Here is an 18,112-nt window from a genome sequence, read left to right as displayed (position 1 = left end):
TATGTCTGTGAATTATTCATAATACACTTCAAACAGGCTCTTCTGGATAAGGTAATTGACCTTGTCTGCATGAAGCACCTACTATCTTGCCTTGGGATAATTAAATCTATGATGTGGTCCATTATTTAAAGGTAATGTCTTCTCATTAGGTTAGGCGATATATTATCACTCAACTAGTCACCTAATTCTGCATTTAGAGCATTCAAGTTTTCATTGTTTTGTCATGGGTTACACTCATAGCAATGTCTCACATTAAGTAATGTGGTGTAACAGTATTTGCTTGATAAATGGAAGCAGGACTTTGAGGACTAACATTTCAAGATCTACACCAGTATTTGAAAACTCAGTTGGCCATACTTTATTTCTGTGGGTGAAAGCAACAAAAGTGTGTCTATATAGTAAAATCTATTGTCATGTCAAAGTTTGAATCCAAGTAATAGACTCATCCTTAAGGTTGGGAGAGACCTCCAAGATCATCTGGTCCAACCATCTCTCTGCCACCGATAATCACCCACTAAACCACATCCTTAATACACCATGTGGTATTAGCAACACAAATCCACGTACTGCTCAGTGAAAACAGGTATGTACTGTTGACAGGTATACTAAAACACATGCATTGATAAATTAGCACAGATATTTCTAGAGAGTTTTATTTTGCTGTGTAGAGACACCCTTGGCTGGCCTGCCATTGAAGATGCAATTAGCAATGCAGGCTAGTAATGTGCTATTTTGGTTTTCTCTTTGAACCTGTAAGAGACCACTGTGACTCCATTCCTCAGTATGTATTCCTTCAAAAGATGTTGCTCAGTGAAGACCAAAGTAACTGATTATTTTCACATATGTAGAGTGGAAACCTGCAAGAGAACGTTAAACAGCTGAGCACACAACTCTCTCCTCTGTTCAAACTACTTTGAACCACTTTAGCAGAATGAAGTAGCTCTGAATCAGCCACTGAGAAAGTCCTCTTGCTTGGGTAGATTCTTGAGTGGCACAGTGATTTGAAGAAGCTCCTGCATCAATCTCTTTCCTGCCTCTGAGAGATGGCCAGAGATGGTGTTCTAAATTATATTGCACCACTCCAGTAAACAGCTTTAAAGGTGCTATTCCATCCCCTCTACTTAAATTGTGCGGGGTATACCTGTCTGTTTTAGTACAGGAACACAGCATTGGCTTTTTCAATCCATCAATGCTGAAGTGCTTAGTCTCTGATTGTAAATACTGCATTAACAAGCTCTGGATTGACTTGTTCATTTTTCTACTTTACTTATCTGAATTTTTACAGTGTTTCTACAGTTTGTCGTTTCCTTTATACTGAAGTACAATTTCATGAAAGATGCAATAACTAATGAGTTAATCCACCATTTTATTGGCCTAAATCAATATAAACATACTAAATCCAGGGGAACCGATCCTGCATATCTTTGTAGTTTTCAGTTGCATCATTTGATATTGTAGCTTCTCTTCAGCTGCCCATTAACAGAATGCCATAATTATGTTAGCTATCCACAGCTTTTTAATCATATTATACAAACATCATTCAGCCTATGAATTGTTTATTTTGATTAGATTTTGAGCATTTACTTAAAATTATGAAGTATTACTTTAGAACAGAAATAAATACAAGGGCATCAAAAAGATTTCAAGGTGGTAGAGTGAACATATACACTGAAGACCTTTGGCTGAATTCCTATTTGCATGAATATTCAAGAACAATCTGTTCATACCTCAGGAACATTTTTGCAAACAAAAAGTCTCAGTACAGTGGTCCAAGATAATATAAAAGAAGGATTATGAAAACTATAAAAGTGAAATTGAAATGAAATTCTGGTAGGAGAGGAAAGAAATAGCTGCCATTTATCATTTCCCATCAGCTAAAACAAACTAGCCAAGGAACGTATTGTTCTAAGCAGGATTACCTGCAATTGGCCTGTCTGCTAAATCATATTTCATAATGGTTGACTGCCTTTGATTGTGTAACCACAGTTGTGTACTATATACTGATAGCTCCTGTCACTATAATATGATTATGTTTACCCATTAGTTTCTGCTTTTTGTGCCACAACCCAGCAACTACAATATTACAATGGGTCTAATGGCTTGTTGCACTTTGTTCATTTACCTATTAATTTTGGCAATGGCATATTTCATGGCACATAAATTTCATCCTTTGAAAACATGGCAACCTGTAGTACAATATGGTCAGACAGAATCTAGAGCTTTGTACAGAAGTAAAATGAATTGTCCAGGGTGGCATTTTGGAAAGAACATACCTCCCTCTGGAGGCATTGGTTGTAGATAAGGTGATTACTTCAGCAATAATAGGATGTAATTATTCACTCAATAAAATTCTGCCTCTATTAAGTAGGTACTTCTAATGTTCTGCAGATTGAGTGGTGGCCCTAGCCTGTCTCACAGAGGCAGTAAACAAAATGCAACACTGAATCTCTTTGTCTGAATCCTGAACATAAATGTGCACTGTGCAGGAAGTGACCTACTAAGCAGACACTGCTTTGAAGCTGGAAGTTTCAGGAAACAAGACCCACAAAAAGCCCCTGAAAAACAGTCATTGACAGGAGAACCCTCCCCACTTTGGCAATAGATGTTAAAATGGCAAACAGGCAGACCAAACTGGCTTTTCATTACCAGAGAAAAAGCCAAAGGGAGCTGAAACAGAGCCTACTTCAAGAGAAGACAATTTGTCTCAGAATCCACTCTCTGCTGTAATGTTAATATTCATTCATGCTGATCTCCCTGTGGGAACCAGCTCCTAAACTTTTGACACATACCAAAATAGTTTCATCTGGATAAAATCAGAGTTTGAAATCACAATCACAATGGAAAGTGAGCAAATGCTAATGTACAAAAAGCCTTCAGTTCAATGTGTGGAATAGTAACCAAAACTAACTTGTCTTGTACTATTTCTGACAATGAGCCATCTACCAGAAGAAGTCAATTCCAGTTAACCATCATTCTTCTTTCCCTCCTAAACTACCTGCACAAATATGCAAACACTTACTTTCTCAAAAAGAGAACACTATATGTATATATTACATATATATGTATATATCAGTAGACAATTTTACGGATTGTTCTGACCATTTGAAACATCAGCTAAAAGAAAAGTCCATATTTAAAACACACCTACAATGTAATCGATGTTACTTTTTCTTCAGAGCTACTTTTCAAATCTCTCTTCATTTTTGAAAACTTTCCACCATGGGCTTGTATTCATCAGTAAAACAAACCTGTCAGACCTGAATTAGGTTCAGTTACAGAAGTTTGAGGAGGACAGTCAGGAACCATTATAATCTTTTCTTTCATATCAACGAGTGCTACTACAAACATTTTGACTGCATTGAATGGCACAGCCTGAACAAAAAGAAGAATAGAAAATGGCTACTGACTGCAGAATAATCTACTGGGAGTACATTTCATGCACTATTAATGATAATATATTGGAATCATTAGAAGTTTTAAATTAGACATGTCATTTAAAACTCTTTAGCCAAAACAAATATGTAGGAAAGGGATACGTGGATTTAAACATTCCAGATAAAGAAACAGGCAGGACTTGAAGCAGCCTGAAAACAGTCTGAAAAAAATCTAGTACAGTTACTACTAGCAGCATGTCCAAAGATCTATGAAAGACTAATGGTTCAGTTGATTTTAGGAGGTACATTTTTTTAAAGTTCCTATTCCTATGTCATGGAGGAGACATATATATATATGTATGTGTCACAACACGGAAATGAGTGCATCTGCACCTCATTTTTGCCCAAATTAATATTTCCTCCTACCTTAATATTTCCTCCTACCACTAGAACACTTGGAGCCAGCAGGATGATTATATTACTCTCTAACCCCATTGATTCTAGTGAGCTTTATATAGGAATCTTACCCTATAAATTTTCTAGAGAAATGAGACATACTGTCCAAGAGATGAAGGAAGAAATCTGGATTCTTGAGAGATACTTGAGACTATTGCTGGGGCTACAATATAGATTCACAGCTTTCTCTCCCTACCTGGAAAGGAACACCAAACACCTCATTATCACCTGCCCAAATATAACATTACATCCCATGTAATTTGATGGGTCCATAACATGCCACAGATCAAGCCTTCCTCTCTGAATCACCATGTCTGCTTAATCAGTTTGCTAGAAAAAAACAAATGTACCACTAAAGGACGGTGCGCTCATTCTGCTACTAGCAGAACAAGGAAAAGGCATAAGAGGCATCTATGTGAGTCTTACACTTGGACTGCAAGACTTCAGAGGTGTAGATCTGGGAAAGAAACATTCATTTTACAGTTCTTTTTCCCTGTGTGGACAAACTTGGCTATTTGTTTTAAAGTGGTAATTTCAAATAGAACTAATTGCCCAAACAATTTCAGGAGATTTCATCATTAGTAGACTCATGCCTTTTTCTCCTCCCTGTTAAAGGACATAAGAAATCTTCCTTTAGAAGAGGACTGCATATAGATTAATTGGTTAACCTTTCTAAATGCTAATGTTAAAAAAAAAAAAAAAAAAAAAATTTCTTCTGGGACTTTTGAATTTTCTTGTTGATAGCAAAGTAAGAAGGCCCTTGATGTTGCTTTGAGTCCTGGACAACTCAGGCAGGAACACACCCCTTGGCTAAACCAGTTCCCATTAACATCTGAGTCTTCCTCCTATCAAAGGGACAGCCTCACATTCAGCCTCAAAACACATTCAGCCTCAAAAGCATTTCTGTTTTTCTTCCCAATTTTCCTGGCCCAGCAGATATTATAAAAGCTTCTCTAAGGAAAATTTTAAAAGGGTTGTTTCTTTTCAGGTCACCATATCTTTTAGCTACTTGTCAAGACTTAGTCAGATCTTCTCCTCCCCCAAATCAATCTCGGCTGGGGAGAGAAAAATAATTCTCAGTTGCTTTTAAATGTTTCTTGGGAGGGGAAAAAATACACAGCTTTTTTCCTCAATGGTCTGGAGATGTCTTCTCCTTGCACGCTTGCTTTCCCTCAAATATGTGTGTGGGGGGGGGGGAGTCATTTTTTTTGCATAAGAGAGAAACAGTTTGAAGGGCTATTTTATGCTCTTAATGTCAGATGGTTCACAAAAGCAAAACACTGAACTAAATACTCTTAGGGAAAGCTCTTTGTTTTTTGTTGTTTGAACACCAAACACAAAGTAATCAGAAAATATAGCCTTCAGCTGATCTTCATTGTTTCCTTTCCTCTGTCTCTTCCTTCATACTTTCAAAAAGAGAAAATACGTTTCCTATAGGCTGTCTTCATGCTGTAAATGGAGTAAAATTCCTGGACTTAAGATTTACTAGCAATGAATCTGAGTCTAACCCAACCTAGAAAGACTGAAAACTTGACTCCTTTTTCTGTATGCTTTCATTTTCCTTTCTCCTAATGACACCATATAATTAAATTATGCCATTGTTCATATACCCTCATATCATGTCCGTTTTCCAGGATAGGTCAGAGCAATTGTGGACTCTGTCCTATTCACTTGTTCCATCTGATCTGATTTTCAGTATGTGCCTTGCTTTGCACACACTTTTTTCCCCCAGATCTAGAACAGGAGTCAAATGAACCCCAAACACCCACGAAACTGAGAGATTACAACACAAAATGTCTTTCTATCCTCAGAGATAACATGAATACAAATGCAAATTATTTCTTTACTCATGTGGCATCATGGCAACTGAGAACACTTCCACTGCTATGATTTACATCTTCCATGCTCCAGAATTGGAAAATGTCACCATCATCCCACCTACACTGGGCCAAATTTGAAGGGGAAATTAGTTAAATGTCAGTAAGGCATTTTGAGTCTAATGGAGCCCAAGATACTCAAAGTAGGACAGCTGAATGAAGGAGACAAATGCAAGTGTGATGAGAACACACTCCCTGCTGTGGCTCTAATGAGGAAGAAGACACACTTTTCTGCTCAGGCAGCAGTACTGCTTTCTTTCTTGAATGGTGGACAGGTTGCTGTCATAGCTAATGACCCATTATCATAACAAGCAATGGATTAGCTGTTTTTTTTTTTTTTTTTTTTTTTTTCTCTAATTGCCATTATTTATTTATTGTTAACAATGTGCTGAGTCCTGCAAATTAAAAAAGACTATCACTGGTTCTAATTAGGGAATGCAGACTGGGACAGTCTGAAAAAAATGGTATATTTCTTTCCTTCTTCAAATCTTGTTTATAGAAGAGCTTACATGACTGTGTCTCTCAAGTCTGAGGTATCATCAGAATTTGTTTGGTTCTGGTATACTTGTGTAGCTCATAAAACAATCAATTTTCAAAATCTTATTTTGACTACAGAATTCTCTGAACTCAAGGTTTCTTCATTACTAAGCTATAAGGAATTGTATCAACCCATAGGTTTCACAGGTTGAGCAAAAGACACCATCAACTTTACTCCAAACTGGAGGTTCTTCAGGAACAAAAGTCCCATCCTAATGGATTACAAAGGTTAAGCAAATATGTCTTAACAACATCAGTTTGCAACACTGACTTCCTTACAGCACTGCCAGTAACAGCTCACACAATAATTTCCAGATTTCAAGCTCAAAATCTGTTGTCTAGGTTTACACTTCATTTACTTGATCTGTGTGACTTCATTAATATCCCTGGTAGAAGCTTCATTGGCACTGGAAGGGGTACTTCCATGTCAGTAGAACACAGTAGATCTATTCAATTTGGATTGATGAATTTGTTTCCCATGTCTTTCTCATTGCTTGGCCTGTTAACTGCATTGCAATCTCAGAGAAGCACAATGGGAATAGAGGAGAAGTATTCCAAGTAGGTGCTATTTCTTCCTTGGCAACTATAGCACAATTTACCTACTGTCAGGAGGGCTTGTTTTTAGGGAGGGAGGTAGAGGTTCAGAAATCGGGATAAAATTTCCATTACTTACAGGTGTATGAATGTTAGATGCCAAGTTACCCTCTCCATGCAGCAGATTTTTTTATTCTTATTAGGCCATCTGCATTTTAATCAGCTTCACATTCCTAACAATATAGCATCTTTCAAAATGGCCTCTAAATCCATCCATACAGGTAAGAGGGCTGACAAGAACCCATGTTACATCACTATGGTGAACTTTATTCAAAATCTCTAAACATAGCACAGTTTATCTAAAGTGTGTTGTGAGAAGCTGTCAGTCAGCACTGCCACTTTGGAGGGGAGAGACAAGGTGTGGTGGTGGAAATACAGATGGCAAGTCAATCATTCTCGAGAAGAGGATCCTAATTACCCAGGAATAATTACACCATACAATCTACACCTGCCACCTATCCACCACTCTCTTTAATATGAACCACTTCTTGAGGGCGGACTGCCCTGTTCTACACTGTTATGTACAGTGACAAATCGTCTCCTGGTAATGCAATAACAATTTAAAGTGCCTGGAATGATAGAATGGAAGTTATATTTGAAAGGCAAAAAATAACAGTGAGCAAAAACCCGACAGTAAATTACTGCTTGTTATGGGTCATTTTATATCACCTCATGGTACTTCTATGTAAAAAAATGTCATCAGAACCCAGGTTTCACACTCCTTTCTTCACAAAGATGCTGTTCTAGGAAGTAGTGTGCTCACTACATAAAATCTTGTTGCAAGCATAGCTCAAACACTGTGGGTCAATTCTGGTGGAAAAAAAAATATTGGACCTAATGAAGGTCCAGAGAAGGGCAACTAAAAGGACTATAAAAGCAGTGGATGAGTGCCGGACTGATTCACTGCATCATGCAATAGCAGAATTCAAGTGCAGCAAACAAGACCTTGGTTTAAAACATGGTCTCTTGCATGACTTGTACTACATGGTAGTTTTGTGCAGTTGGGGAACTTCCAGAACTTGCTTTCCTAGTAGGCTTCATTGGCAGGAAATACAATCAGGTTCATAAAGGGATTAGACAAAGTTACAGACACCCAAACCATAGCGAATGCTAAAAGAAGTAGGGAATGGTATAAGCTCTAATACACTTAATGGTGCAATTATGGTGCAATTCTGGGTGATGGGAACATGTTGAGCAACATACTGAAAACCTCCAGACTTGTGTACTCAACCTAAGCTGCATCTGTCCAGCTGCTGCTGTCGGAGGCAAGACACTGGTTTAAAAGCACCAGCAGTCTGACCCTGCAGGACATTTCTTAGTATCTTAGGCTCTGACATCAGATCTCACCTGTAACTAAAGACTAGGGAGTCTGTATAGACAAAAAGCTCTAACAACAGTACAGGGCAAAAAGGAAGCACCACTGAACTATCCTAACAACAAGAATGATGTCTAAACTGAAATCTAAACTCAGAGAACTTAGGACAATCTTCTTGCTGCCATGTTTTCCAGGCAGTAAGAGAGGAACAAAATGCAAATGCAGTGGGACAGAGGCAAGGGAGAACAGCTATGCCTGGCATGAGGGGGTCACGGCATGGAACACCTCAGTGCTGAGGTAACAGGTCTAAACTGGAAGGCAGAAGGCAGAAAAGGAAGCAGAAATCCAGTGAGCAAGTCCTATGTTATTGAGATTTCACAGGTCTTAACAGGGACAAGGAAGAAGTTCGAGGAAAAGACGTGTAGTTTAGGATGGACATTTGAAATCAAAGCTTGAAGCTACATGGTGTGATAATTCTACTGGAGAGAGGAAAAAAAAAAGGAGAAGAAAAAAAGACATTCCTATTTCTTTGACTTTGCTCTAACACTGATCTTTTCTCAGTCTCTGCCTACATAAATGTGCTATGAACTTGACTGACTGTCAGCCAAGTATTGTAAAGCAAGCTATCCTGACACTGATACATCCATCACTGTATTGTCCTTGATATGGTGTATGTGAGGTGGCTTTCCAAACATTAAGCCTTTGAGTGCACTTGCTGTGAACCCAGTGCTTCTCGCAACCTGGGTAAATTCAGTCAGAAGCAAGAGGGTTTGTTTGGTTGTTTTCACTCCTTGAAACGTCTTATCTATTAACAGTGTAATAAAATGTGCGTGTACACACATGCACCTCTCCTTGTACACTTGCCTTAGGTTATTTGCCAAGATGCTCCCCAAGGAAAGGAAATCAGAGCCTTAGGGACCTAAATACCTCTTCTAATTACAAGCCCAATCTTCCTGCCCTCACCACTCAGCTCTTACTAGCTTGTCTTGGTCCTCATCAGATGGTCTGTACTTCTAAGGAGGAGGCAGTGATAAAGTCTGCAGTCTCTTGCTAAGAGTGCAGACGACTTTCCTAATTAATGCCAACTGTCATACTTGCTCTTGTTATGTAGGTGTCTTTCCAACAGGCACGAAAAATCACAAGAGATTTGCAATTACTGGTCATAGATTAAAAGTTTCATTTGCCAGCATCGTGAAAGCCAGCTATTACTTTGATGAACAGACATCTATTCCAACATTCACAAAACTCCTGAAAATCCAGCTGATAGCAGAGATGTACAAAAATGCAGTTCAGGGCAATTTAATTTTAGTTTTCAAAGACATGTTTGCAGCTAAGCCATAGTATGACAGTGAGAACTGATAAGGCTGTTCCAGACAGCAGGAGGTGGAGATGAGTAAACTTCTTTGCCAACTGCCAGATTGCATGTCTGACACATTGCAGATGTAAATTCAAGTAACTCAATGGGGAGACTACACTGAATTACACCCACTGAGGAGGTGCCTATGCCTTCAGGGCAAGAGGTAGTAAGGCGAAAGACAAATTCCATTATATAAATTGGAACAATTTTTATGCAAGCCTGGGAGCCTCCCTTGGTTTTTCTCTCTGAGGCAGCCCAGAAAGCAATGTTTGCTCCTTTGCCTAGGCACATTATTCTTTCCCCACATCAAAGCTGTGAAAGCTGAAGTTACTATGTAACAGCATGTACCTCTGTTGGAGAGTGAAGTCAAGGATGAGAAAGGAAAGAGAAATCTCTTTATTCCTTCTCTGTGAAACATGATAGTGTTTAGATCCTGAAGACAAGGATTTAGGGTTTTGGTGTTACTAGCTGAGATATCCTAATCAGAGGTTCCTCCTCCATGAAGGAAAGAAAAAAAAAAAAGAAAGACCCAACAACCCCCCACACTAGATGAAGCTCAGAAATGAATTAGATCCTTTGCAGGAAGGGGAACTTTTATAGTTCTGTCAATATACCCCTGGAAGATGTCTTTCCATCAAACACTCACTGCTGGGCTAAGTCCAGAGGTAAGTGGTGATATTCAGCAGAAGGGATTACATGACATGATGCTTCCTATTAGCCTATGAATGTGGCATTGTTGTCAACACATGCATTTACATACCAACTTCTGAAGGAATATCTAAAATGTGCTTCATTAACCACAATTAAACATGATACCCTTCATTCAGGTATCCAGAAGCCTGGGCCGAATCAAGAAACCAACCCAAAGAGTTTGATTTCCATTCTGTTGCTCTGACCCCCGTATCAAACTCACTACAATTACTCCTGGGCATAGATAATAAAGTTGAGAATATTCTGCAGTGAACCCAGGAAAATGCCCTGAAGTTAATCACACACACATCTCACCTTCAAGTTTAGAAATGGAAATTCTTTAAATCTTAGGACTATTCAAAATATTCATGGTGCTCAGCACCACTGAGTCTCTAGTATATTTCTACGATATAGCAGCAGTTCACTTCAAGATGAGTATCAATTAACAAAATGATATTTAATGCTTTTGGGGAGAATATTCCTTTCTACTATTTAAAAACATTGAATACTCAGCTAAGAACAAGTATATTCCCCAAACCTTGTAATTTCAGGAGCTCAGACAATTTATTTTTGAGTATGTTCCAAGTCTAGCCAAACTTACAGCCTCAGGCTACTGAGAAAGTTCAGGATGAAAAATTGAAAGTGTAATTAAAAAGCATACAAAAGGAGGAAGATAGAGAGCTAGAAATGAGAGTCTGCCACATGCAGAGCACTAGATTGTAATTTTTTCTGATTTATCAGCTGGAGATGTATTAAAGAGCTATGAGTCTCGTATGGTCAATTGTCAGGACCACAGCAGCACTGCAGCAACTGCAAGAGAGCAAATCAGGCTGCTGGGCATCATCCCCACACCCCTTCCCTCAAGGAATCAGTGTCATATCTTTTTTCCTATACAAGTGGTGAAGGCGCTACCTATCAGGAACTGTCTTATTATATCTGCCAGTTGGTAAACAGCTTTATCCCTGGAGAAGGATAGTTACATGCAACAGTCAATCTAGCAAATATTGTTATTTTATTTTTCTGAAGAAGTGGGTCTGGATCTCTAAGAAGCATCCCTAACTTTACAGAGGTACCATTAAGATGTACCTGCAGCATATACTCGTAGTGTTTCTTTCTTTGTGTGCATGAGCAAACAAATACCTCACAGAAATGCATAGAAGTAAATATGTGCAGACCTGCTCTAATACTGTGCCCTTCACCCTTAAAAAATTATTTCAGAATTAATCACTGTGGTGATTAAAATTTTCATAACATGTGTCAAGAGTGGTGTGGGATACAGCAGACAATGACACTGAAAGTATTGATAAGATACTTCTCTCTTTTGATGAGCAGCTCCTGTTCTTTGTTTCCTCTTCCTGCTCTACCCTGGGTGCTAATAGTAATATCTCATTCTTTAAAAAATCATTAGCAGTACAAGCAGTTCTATTCTGCTAGTAAATTATGCTGATGACAAAAGGCGTAACTCACAGCTTATAAAAATAAACTGTCTGTAAGGAATCTGATCACTAGATCCATAAACATTCAGTGCTATAGTAACTTTGCTGGAACCAGTCATTAGGTATTTTTTTAACACAACAGAAACGCCTACTGCAAGCTCCCCTTAAGGATTTTCATGGAATTTCTTCTAACCTACAAATAAATTTAAGAGTTCCTAATAATCAGAGAATCACCAGGACCATACAGACATTACAAGTAACCAGATGAAACTGCGGAGACATCCAGAAATGTGCCCTTAATGGCATTCCTCTTCTCTGGATAACCAAATGTAAAATCCTGACCCCAGGAAAGGGCTGAGTGGAAGTGCTTTGAGTAGCCACTGTAGTTTTGCTATCACAAAAAGATACAAACTAATCAGACCCTCTCTGCTTTGTTGTTGCTGCTACATTAAGTCAAAGCAAAAAACTTGATCCTTCTAGCAATAGGTGAAAATTACTTTTGCCCCAGAAACTGTTCTACCAAGCACTTTAAACATTATATTCAAGACTGTCAGATTTGGAAGAGGATACACCCTTCCTACTCAGAAACATTCTGAGTCTGGACTGTTATGCTGTCTCTTTCTAATACAGAGTTAAAACTGTAAATGAATGAAAAGAGCCATTTACCTTCAGCTAAACACATCTTTACTGCTTTCCAACTAGTACTTTCCATTGCTGAAGCTTTCAGACCCTTTGTACTCATGAACTTACACAGTGGAAACTCCCCTGCAGAGCTCTGTCCATCTCATGTCAGAGGGTAGCCACTGCACAGTGGGATCCAAGACAGTCAAAGGCTTTTCACTCTATCCTGTATTGCTAGTACACGTGCAGTTTTCTTTCTCCTTAGTTACAAGTGCAGCCTGCACCTGCTATATAATCAATAGCAGTTAACAAGGAAAGATTTGGGATCATGGTACTTACTTGGGGTGTTCAGGAGACGTGACTTTTTGCAGTGGTAGGCTGCCTCCTGTTCGCAGTACTCCGCACTGTTTATCACAGCTTCAAGCTGCTCCATGCTACTGTTGTAGTTAAAGGACATGGTGTACTTCTTCTCCGGACCAGCTCCTTGGACTCTAGTTAGCTCTGTGTTGTTGTGTTGCACTGCAGTCCAGATCTTATCTTCTGTTAAACAAACAAACAAAAAAGAGGATTGAGTGGGAAGTTAACAGAAAAAAAAAACTCGCAACAAAGCAGGGGACAAAAATCAACCTAAGTCTAAAGCTTTACTGCATTAGAGACAGGATCAGACAGACCCTGGGCTATGAAATGACGATGCTGTGATGAGGACCTGCGGGTCAACACATCCCACAGAACTTTCTCCCTAAACCAGCTTGAGCAAATTCTACAGCCTGCTGTGCCAGAGAGAAATTAAAAGCTTCCCAGGAACCTTGGGAGATCTTCCACATATTCCGTTGCCAGCATCTGGAGAAAATTAGATGCACTTCAGCTGTCTTCAGTCTTGAGAGAAAAGACTTAATAATATGGATCAGGATGGTAACTTTCATCTTCTGCAAACATAGCCTGACCTGAGAGTACAGCCCACTGTTACAACAACACCACATATGAACTGCAGCTGATAAGCTCACAAACTCACCACAAACAAAACTCTTGGCAGAAAGCTACAACTGCAAACATGTTCTTATTGCCCAGTTACAAGTCAGAGTGCTCATTCTACTCAACTCCCAGATTTTTCTGCACATAAACTGAGCAATGCCCCACTTGGCTGATAGTATAGAACATATGACTCAGCATCTGTAGCTAACTGTACATTTTGATGCTTTTCCATGCTCTGGACCCCGTTCTCATTTCTTTCATTGCATTTGCTGGCAAAGCAAAGAATTGCTCAGGTCACAAACAGCAGAATCTAGGCTTATGCACAATCTGCACTGCAACAACCCAACTCACAACCAGCATTGAGGTTGGCATGATAAGGAGAACACCAAAATTAGGAACAATTAACTTAGCAGGGAGGCTATTTCCCAAGAGGTTCTGGTGAGATAGCAAGGGACAAGATAACAAGGACAGCCTGAATGACCAATCTGCTGAGCTGACCCAGAGTAAAAGGCAAACTCTCTAATGAGGATTCACAGGACTGAGCCCAGCACATGCTCCATGATGTTATTAAGAGACACATCCAGTAAATTCCTCTGTAATCAAAGACCATGCTCCCTCAGGGATGATACAAGGTACTGATGAGGCAAAAATAAAGGGAAGGAAATTTGATCTTTAAAATTGTGCATTGAAATATTCAGATGTTTTTACTGCCAGATAACTTTGGCTGAATTCTTGCACAGCACTAGCTTTACAGTTACTCCCCAGTACACTGGCACAGATCCCAGCAGCTCTGTGGCCACTGTAATGAGTTGCAGTTGACCTATTTTTCCCTTGAGCTACAAATATCCCACAGATGACTTCGATAGAACTCTAATAGGCGTGTATAAACCCTAAATGGACCATCTTTGCAAAGACACATAAGTTAATGGCTTGTCATTATGGAGTCATTCAGATGACAGGCAAGTAACAACAAACATCTGGAAACCATATAAACATGTCTGGTCCAAGTTAGGGAGAAACCACTCTCTGAGCTATTTACAGCATAATCTTGAACTTCAGAAACTGTAAAGACAGTTTACACCCTGCAACCCGTAGATTTACTCACAACTCTCATCATTTCTGGGACCGTGAACAGAAGCAGTTTTCTCATAGATCTATAATTCTGTGATTCTTACTGAGTTCAGGATGTTGCTTATAGATCCTTTGAATTGAATCTCAATGAAACACGGGTGCAATGTGCGACACATAAAAGTTAGATTAAAATCACAAGAAATATTGCAAATTTATTGCTTCTAAAACTTTCTTCAGTGCTTGTAACCAGTCAATGCTGTAGCACAATATAAAATCCTACACAGTCCTGCACAGTATATTGCTTCCAACACAATATAATTCAATGACTTCATAACACACCTCATACATCCAGCAATAGCGATTCCTATTACCTAATCAACCAATCTTTTTTTTTTTTTTTTTTTTTTTTTTCCCCTGCAAATATTGATGTGAACAGAAAGGATTTTTCAAAAACAGCTGAGGGTGAACTCACTTCCTCTCACTGAAGTTGATGGAAATTTAAGCCCTGCCTTCACTAAAAAACCTATATTACCATTGAAAGACAACAAACACTAAATTGATGATATTATAAAAAAAGATGTAAAAACAAGAGAATGGAATGAACTGCTTTGCTGGAAGTTCCAGGTGGGCAGTCTTAAACTCTTCCACTGAACATCAGTAACATGCTTTTGAGAAACTATAATAAAATCAATGCTCATACTAGTGGCTATACTGCTGCTCAGGAAGTACAACAGCCTATAATGCTAGAGTTACAACATGGTTAACACTGACATGTTTTCCAGACTTTGTACTTGTACACCAGAAAAAAGTGCTGTGTGGTTACCTGAAAAGCCAAAAGCATCATGATCTGATAATTTACAAGCAATAAAGGACTATTTAGGAAAAAAAAAGGGGAGGGGAGACGACTAAAAAATATCATAGCATGAAAAAGTCTTCCCAAGCAGTGTTGGAAATATAATCCATTAGTGTGTTTGAAATGAGGCTGGACAAAGCACTGTAACGGACAACCACTCATTGACGAGCATATCAAACAGACAACACGACCAGTCTCTCTCTTTTCTTCCTCTTTGATTGTTCATTTATTTCCAATGGTCTTGTTATTATTACAACTGCACTCAGCTGTTCCGCTGCAGTCTGAACTTTGACTTTCAAAGACTGCTTTTCTCCACAGGATCTTGTGGAAATGAGAAGTAAACTGCAGATTCTCCACCTAGTTTGTGAGGGGAAAGGGAAAACAAATCAAACTTCTGTCTGTAGTGAATGTAATTGTGATTTAGCATGTAAATCAGAACAGAGAGGAAGAAAAAGTAGTAGCAGAAAGGAAAAATTTCACAGTTATATTTCAGATGTTTTGTAACCTACATATGCCTGATTTATTATGTTTATTAGTTTTGTAGGTTAGATCTGTGTTTTGCTGGTCAATTCAAAGACTGCCTGTATGCTCTGTCTTTGAGCTATAGGTAACTAACAGCACAGCTTCCCAAAAAATATATACATTTGGCTCACTGGTCTAGTTAAAAGAAAGTTAAGCACACATTTTGGACAGTAAAAGCTACCATCATTCAAAAATTAATTTATTTTGCCTGCATACGCTTGGTGTAGAAAGAACACACAGAATTACATCTTCCACTTTTCCTTTTTTTTTTTTTTCCTCCTGTTTTTAACCCCCCAAAAGGCACTGAAAGAGGCTTAAAAAACTTGAGAGTCTGAACGGAAGCCTTCATACTGGAAGGGAGATCCAACACATCACAGATGCTTGACAAAAGATCTGTTGACAAAAATGTTAGAAGGGAAAGGAAGAGAGATGCATTCAGCTTCCTCAGACATGCTTCCTCCCACTTCCTAGGGAAAGAAAAAGTACTTCCATCTTACAAAGGGGAACGTGAGATGTAGAGGGACTAGTTAATATACACAGGGTCACACACAACCTGCTAGAAGAATAAGGATTTGTATTCACATCACAGTAAAAACAGAGAATTTCTTCTTTCAAAAAGCCAATTATTGATTTACATGCAGCAAATGAGCCTGAAAATTATTTAAACTTTAGTGTGTTTTGGGATGGAGTGGGAGAGTCAGCACTGTTCCCTACTGCATCTCAGCCGACTGAGGAAGGAACAACAAACCACTGGAGGGCAGTAAATTCTTGAACCATTTCAAGACAATAGCAAGACCACATCCACCTGCTTCCAAAGATCAGAAGGCAACCTTTCTTCTAAAGACCCTCGCCACTTAGGTCAATTCTTGGGCTTTAATCCTGTACCATTTTCTCCGTGTCACACCTGGCAGCATATGGGAAAAGACCATTCTATTTTCTCAAACTCATATATCCAAATACCTACGAGGCTGATATTCATATCTCATATCTGCAAGGCTGCTGCCAAGACAGAGTTGTCTGCCTCATAAGGAGGATAAGGAATTCTCCTCCTACAGCTTGGTCAGTGTGTACTCTGAAGCCTACAGACAATTATGTGAGAGCTTGCATTTCAGGCATGCTTCAGGACCCACACAAGTCAGGTAGCTGCAATCTGTATATGCACACAGATCACTTCAGTTAGAAAGAGGTCTAAAAGCTGTCTAAAACTTACCTCCAAGATTTGCAGACTTCTGCAAAGATTATGCCTATGCCATTTGAAAATTGGTCTCCAAACACTGTTCCTATTTCACTCTATAAGGGTTGTTTTTTGGTTTTGTTAAAAAAAAAATAATAAAAATTCTTTACTTTTTTTTTTTTTGCTTTTGTTTTCATTGTATTTTTAGGAAGTGACACAGATGCAAACCAAATTGAGTGTCACTAGCTCCTTCTAGCCATTTCAATGTCTGGAAGCTGCTAATCCAAGTAGATAAGGCCATCTTTTCTTTATTTCAACAAAGAGGCTATCATTATCTTTTCCTGTTTGTCCATATTACATGTGTTTTTTCTCCATTTACTCAACTTAATGAGCTCTCCCTGCACATGTGAATTTACAATGAGAATGAAAAAGCTGTTCTCCAGGCAAAGGTCACTGTTTATTTTTACTTTCTATTATTCCACTCTATTATTTTATTATTTTCTCAGTTTGGTAAAATTCGAAACCACATACAAACTGAAAGTCATTCAAAGCCCAGTAGGAGAGTGCAGCCACACCTTCTACTGTGTAACCTGGAATAGTTAAATTCAGCCTTGAAAAGCATATTTCCTAAATGCTTGTTAAATTGTTCCATAATTCAAAGGTGACAATGCTTTAATTTCAGGGTAATGCTACAGCTTTATGACTTTGCAGTTTTATTTAATGGACCAATTTACTAGGATATTACGCTGCCTGTATTTGGTCCTAGGAGATGTTTTTACAGCGTGGGACTGCAATGCATTCAGCACATTTCAGACCCTCTGCTTAGTCTCACCCATAGTTCTGTCATCTTGCTGGAAGCCTCCAAGTTGCTTTTGACAGCACACAAATTAAATTGTGGGAAATTAGAGCAGCTGGAAAGCTGGCTTTCAATGAGCTCTGTATTGTCTAATTCTCATTTTTATTCTTCAACTTGAAATATCTCTGTGGAGCACATTTCACCCATACAAACTGCATCACTCCTTTGTGATTTAGGAGGTTTGTCACCAAACAAGATTATTCAGACTGATTAAATTGCCAACAAGCCAAACATACGGTAAATGCTACATGAGAGAGAGAGAAATTGCTCTGAGAGCTCATATGATGCATTTGTTTCATGGTGCTCTACATTGAATACCAAATATTGTCCTGAAAGCTGTACCTATAATTACTGGAATAACTACACAAAAGACAGACTCTCCTCCTTTGACACTGCATTGTTTTAAG

General features: G+C 38.7%; 1 protein-coding gene across 1 annotated transcript in view; it reads right to left on the bottom strand.

Annotated features, from left to right (window-relative positions):
- Window positions 1-18,112, bottom strand: part of CNTNAP5 (contactin associated protein family member 5) — a 293,099-nt gene that overhangs the window by 75,049 nt on the left and 199,938 nt on the right. Inside the window, exon 14 of the mRNA XM_084523263.1 lies at window positions 12,597-12,797. Coding sequence (XP_084379389.1) covers window positions 12,597-12,797 — 201 coding nt within the window. The remainder of the gene's footprint in view (window positions 1-12,596; window positions 12,798-18,112) is intronic.

Source organism: Aythya ferina, assembly GCF_964211825.1.
Source record: "Aythya ferina genome assembly, chromosome: 6".
Classification (NCBI taxonomy): domain Eukaryota; kingdom Metazoa; phylum Chordata; class Aves; order Anseriformes; family Anatidae; genus Aythya; species Aythya ferina.
This window is presented reverse-complemented; position numbering and strand designations above follow the sequence as displayed.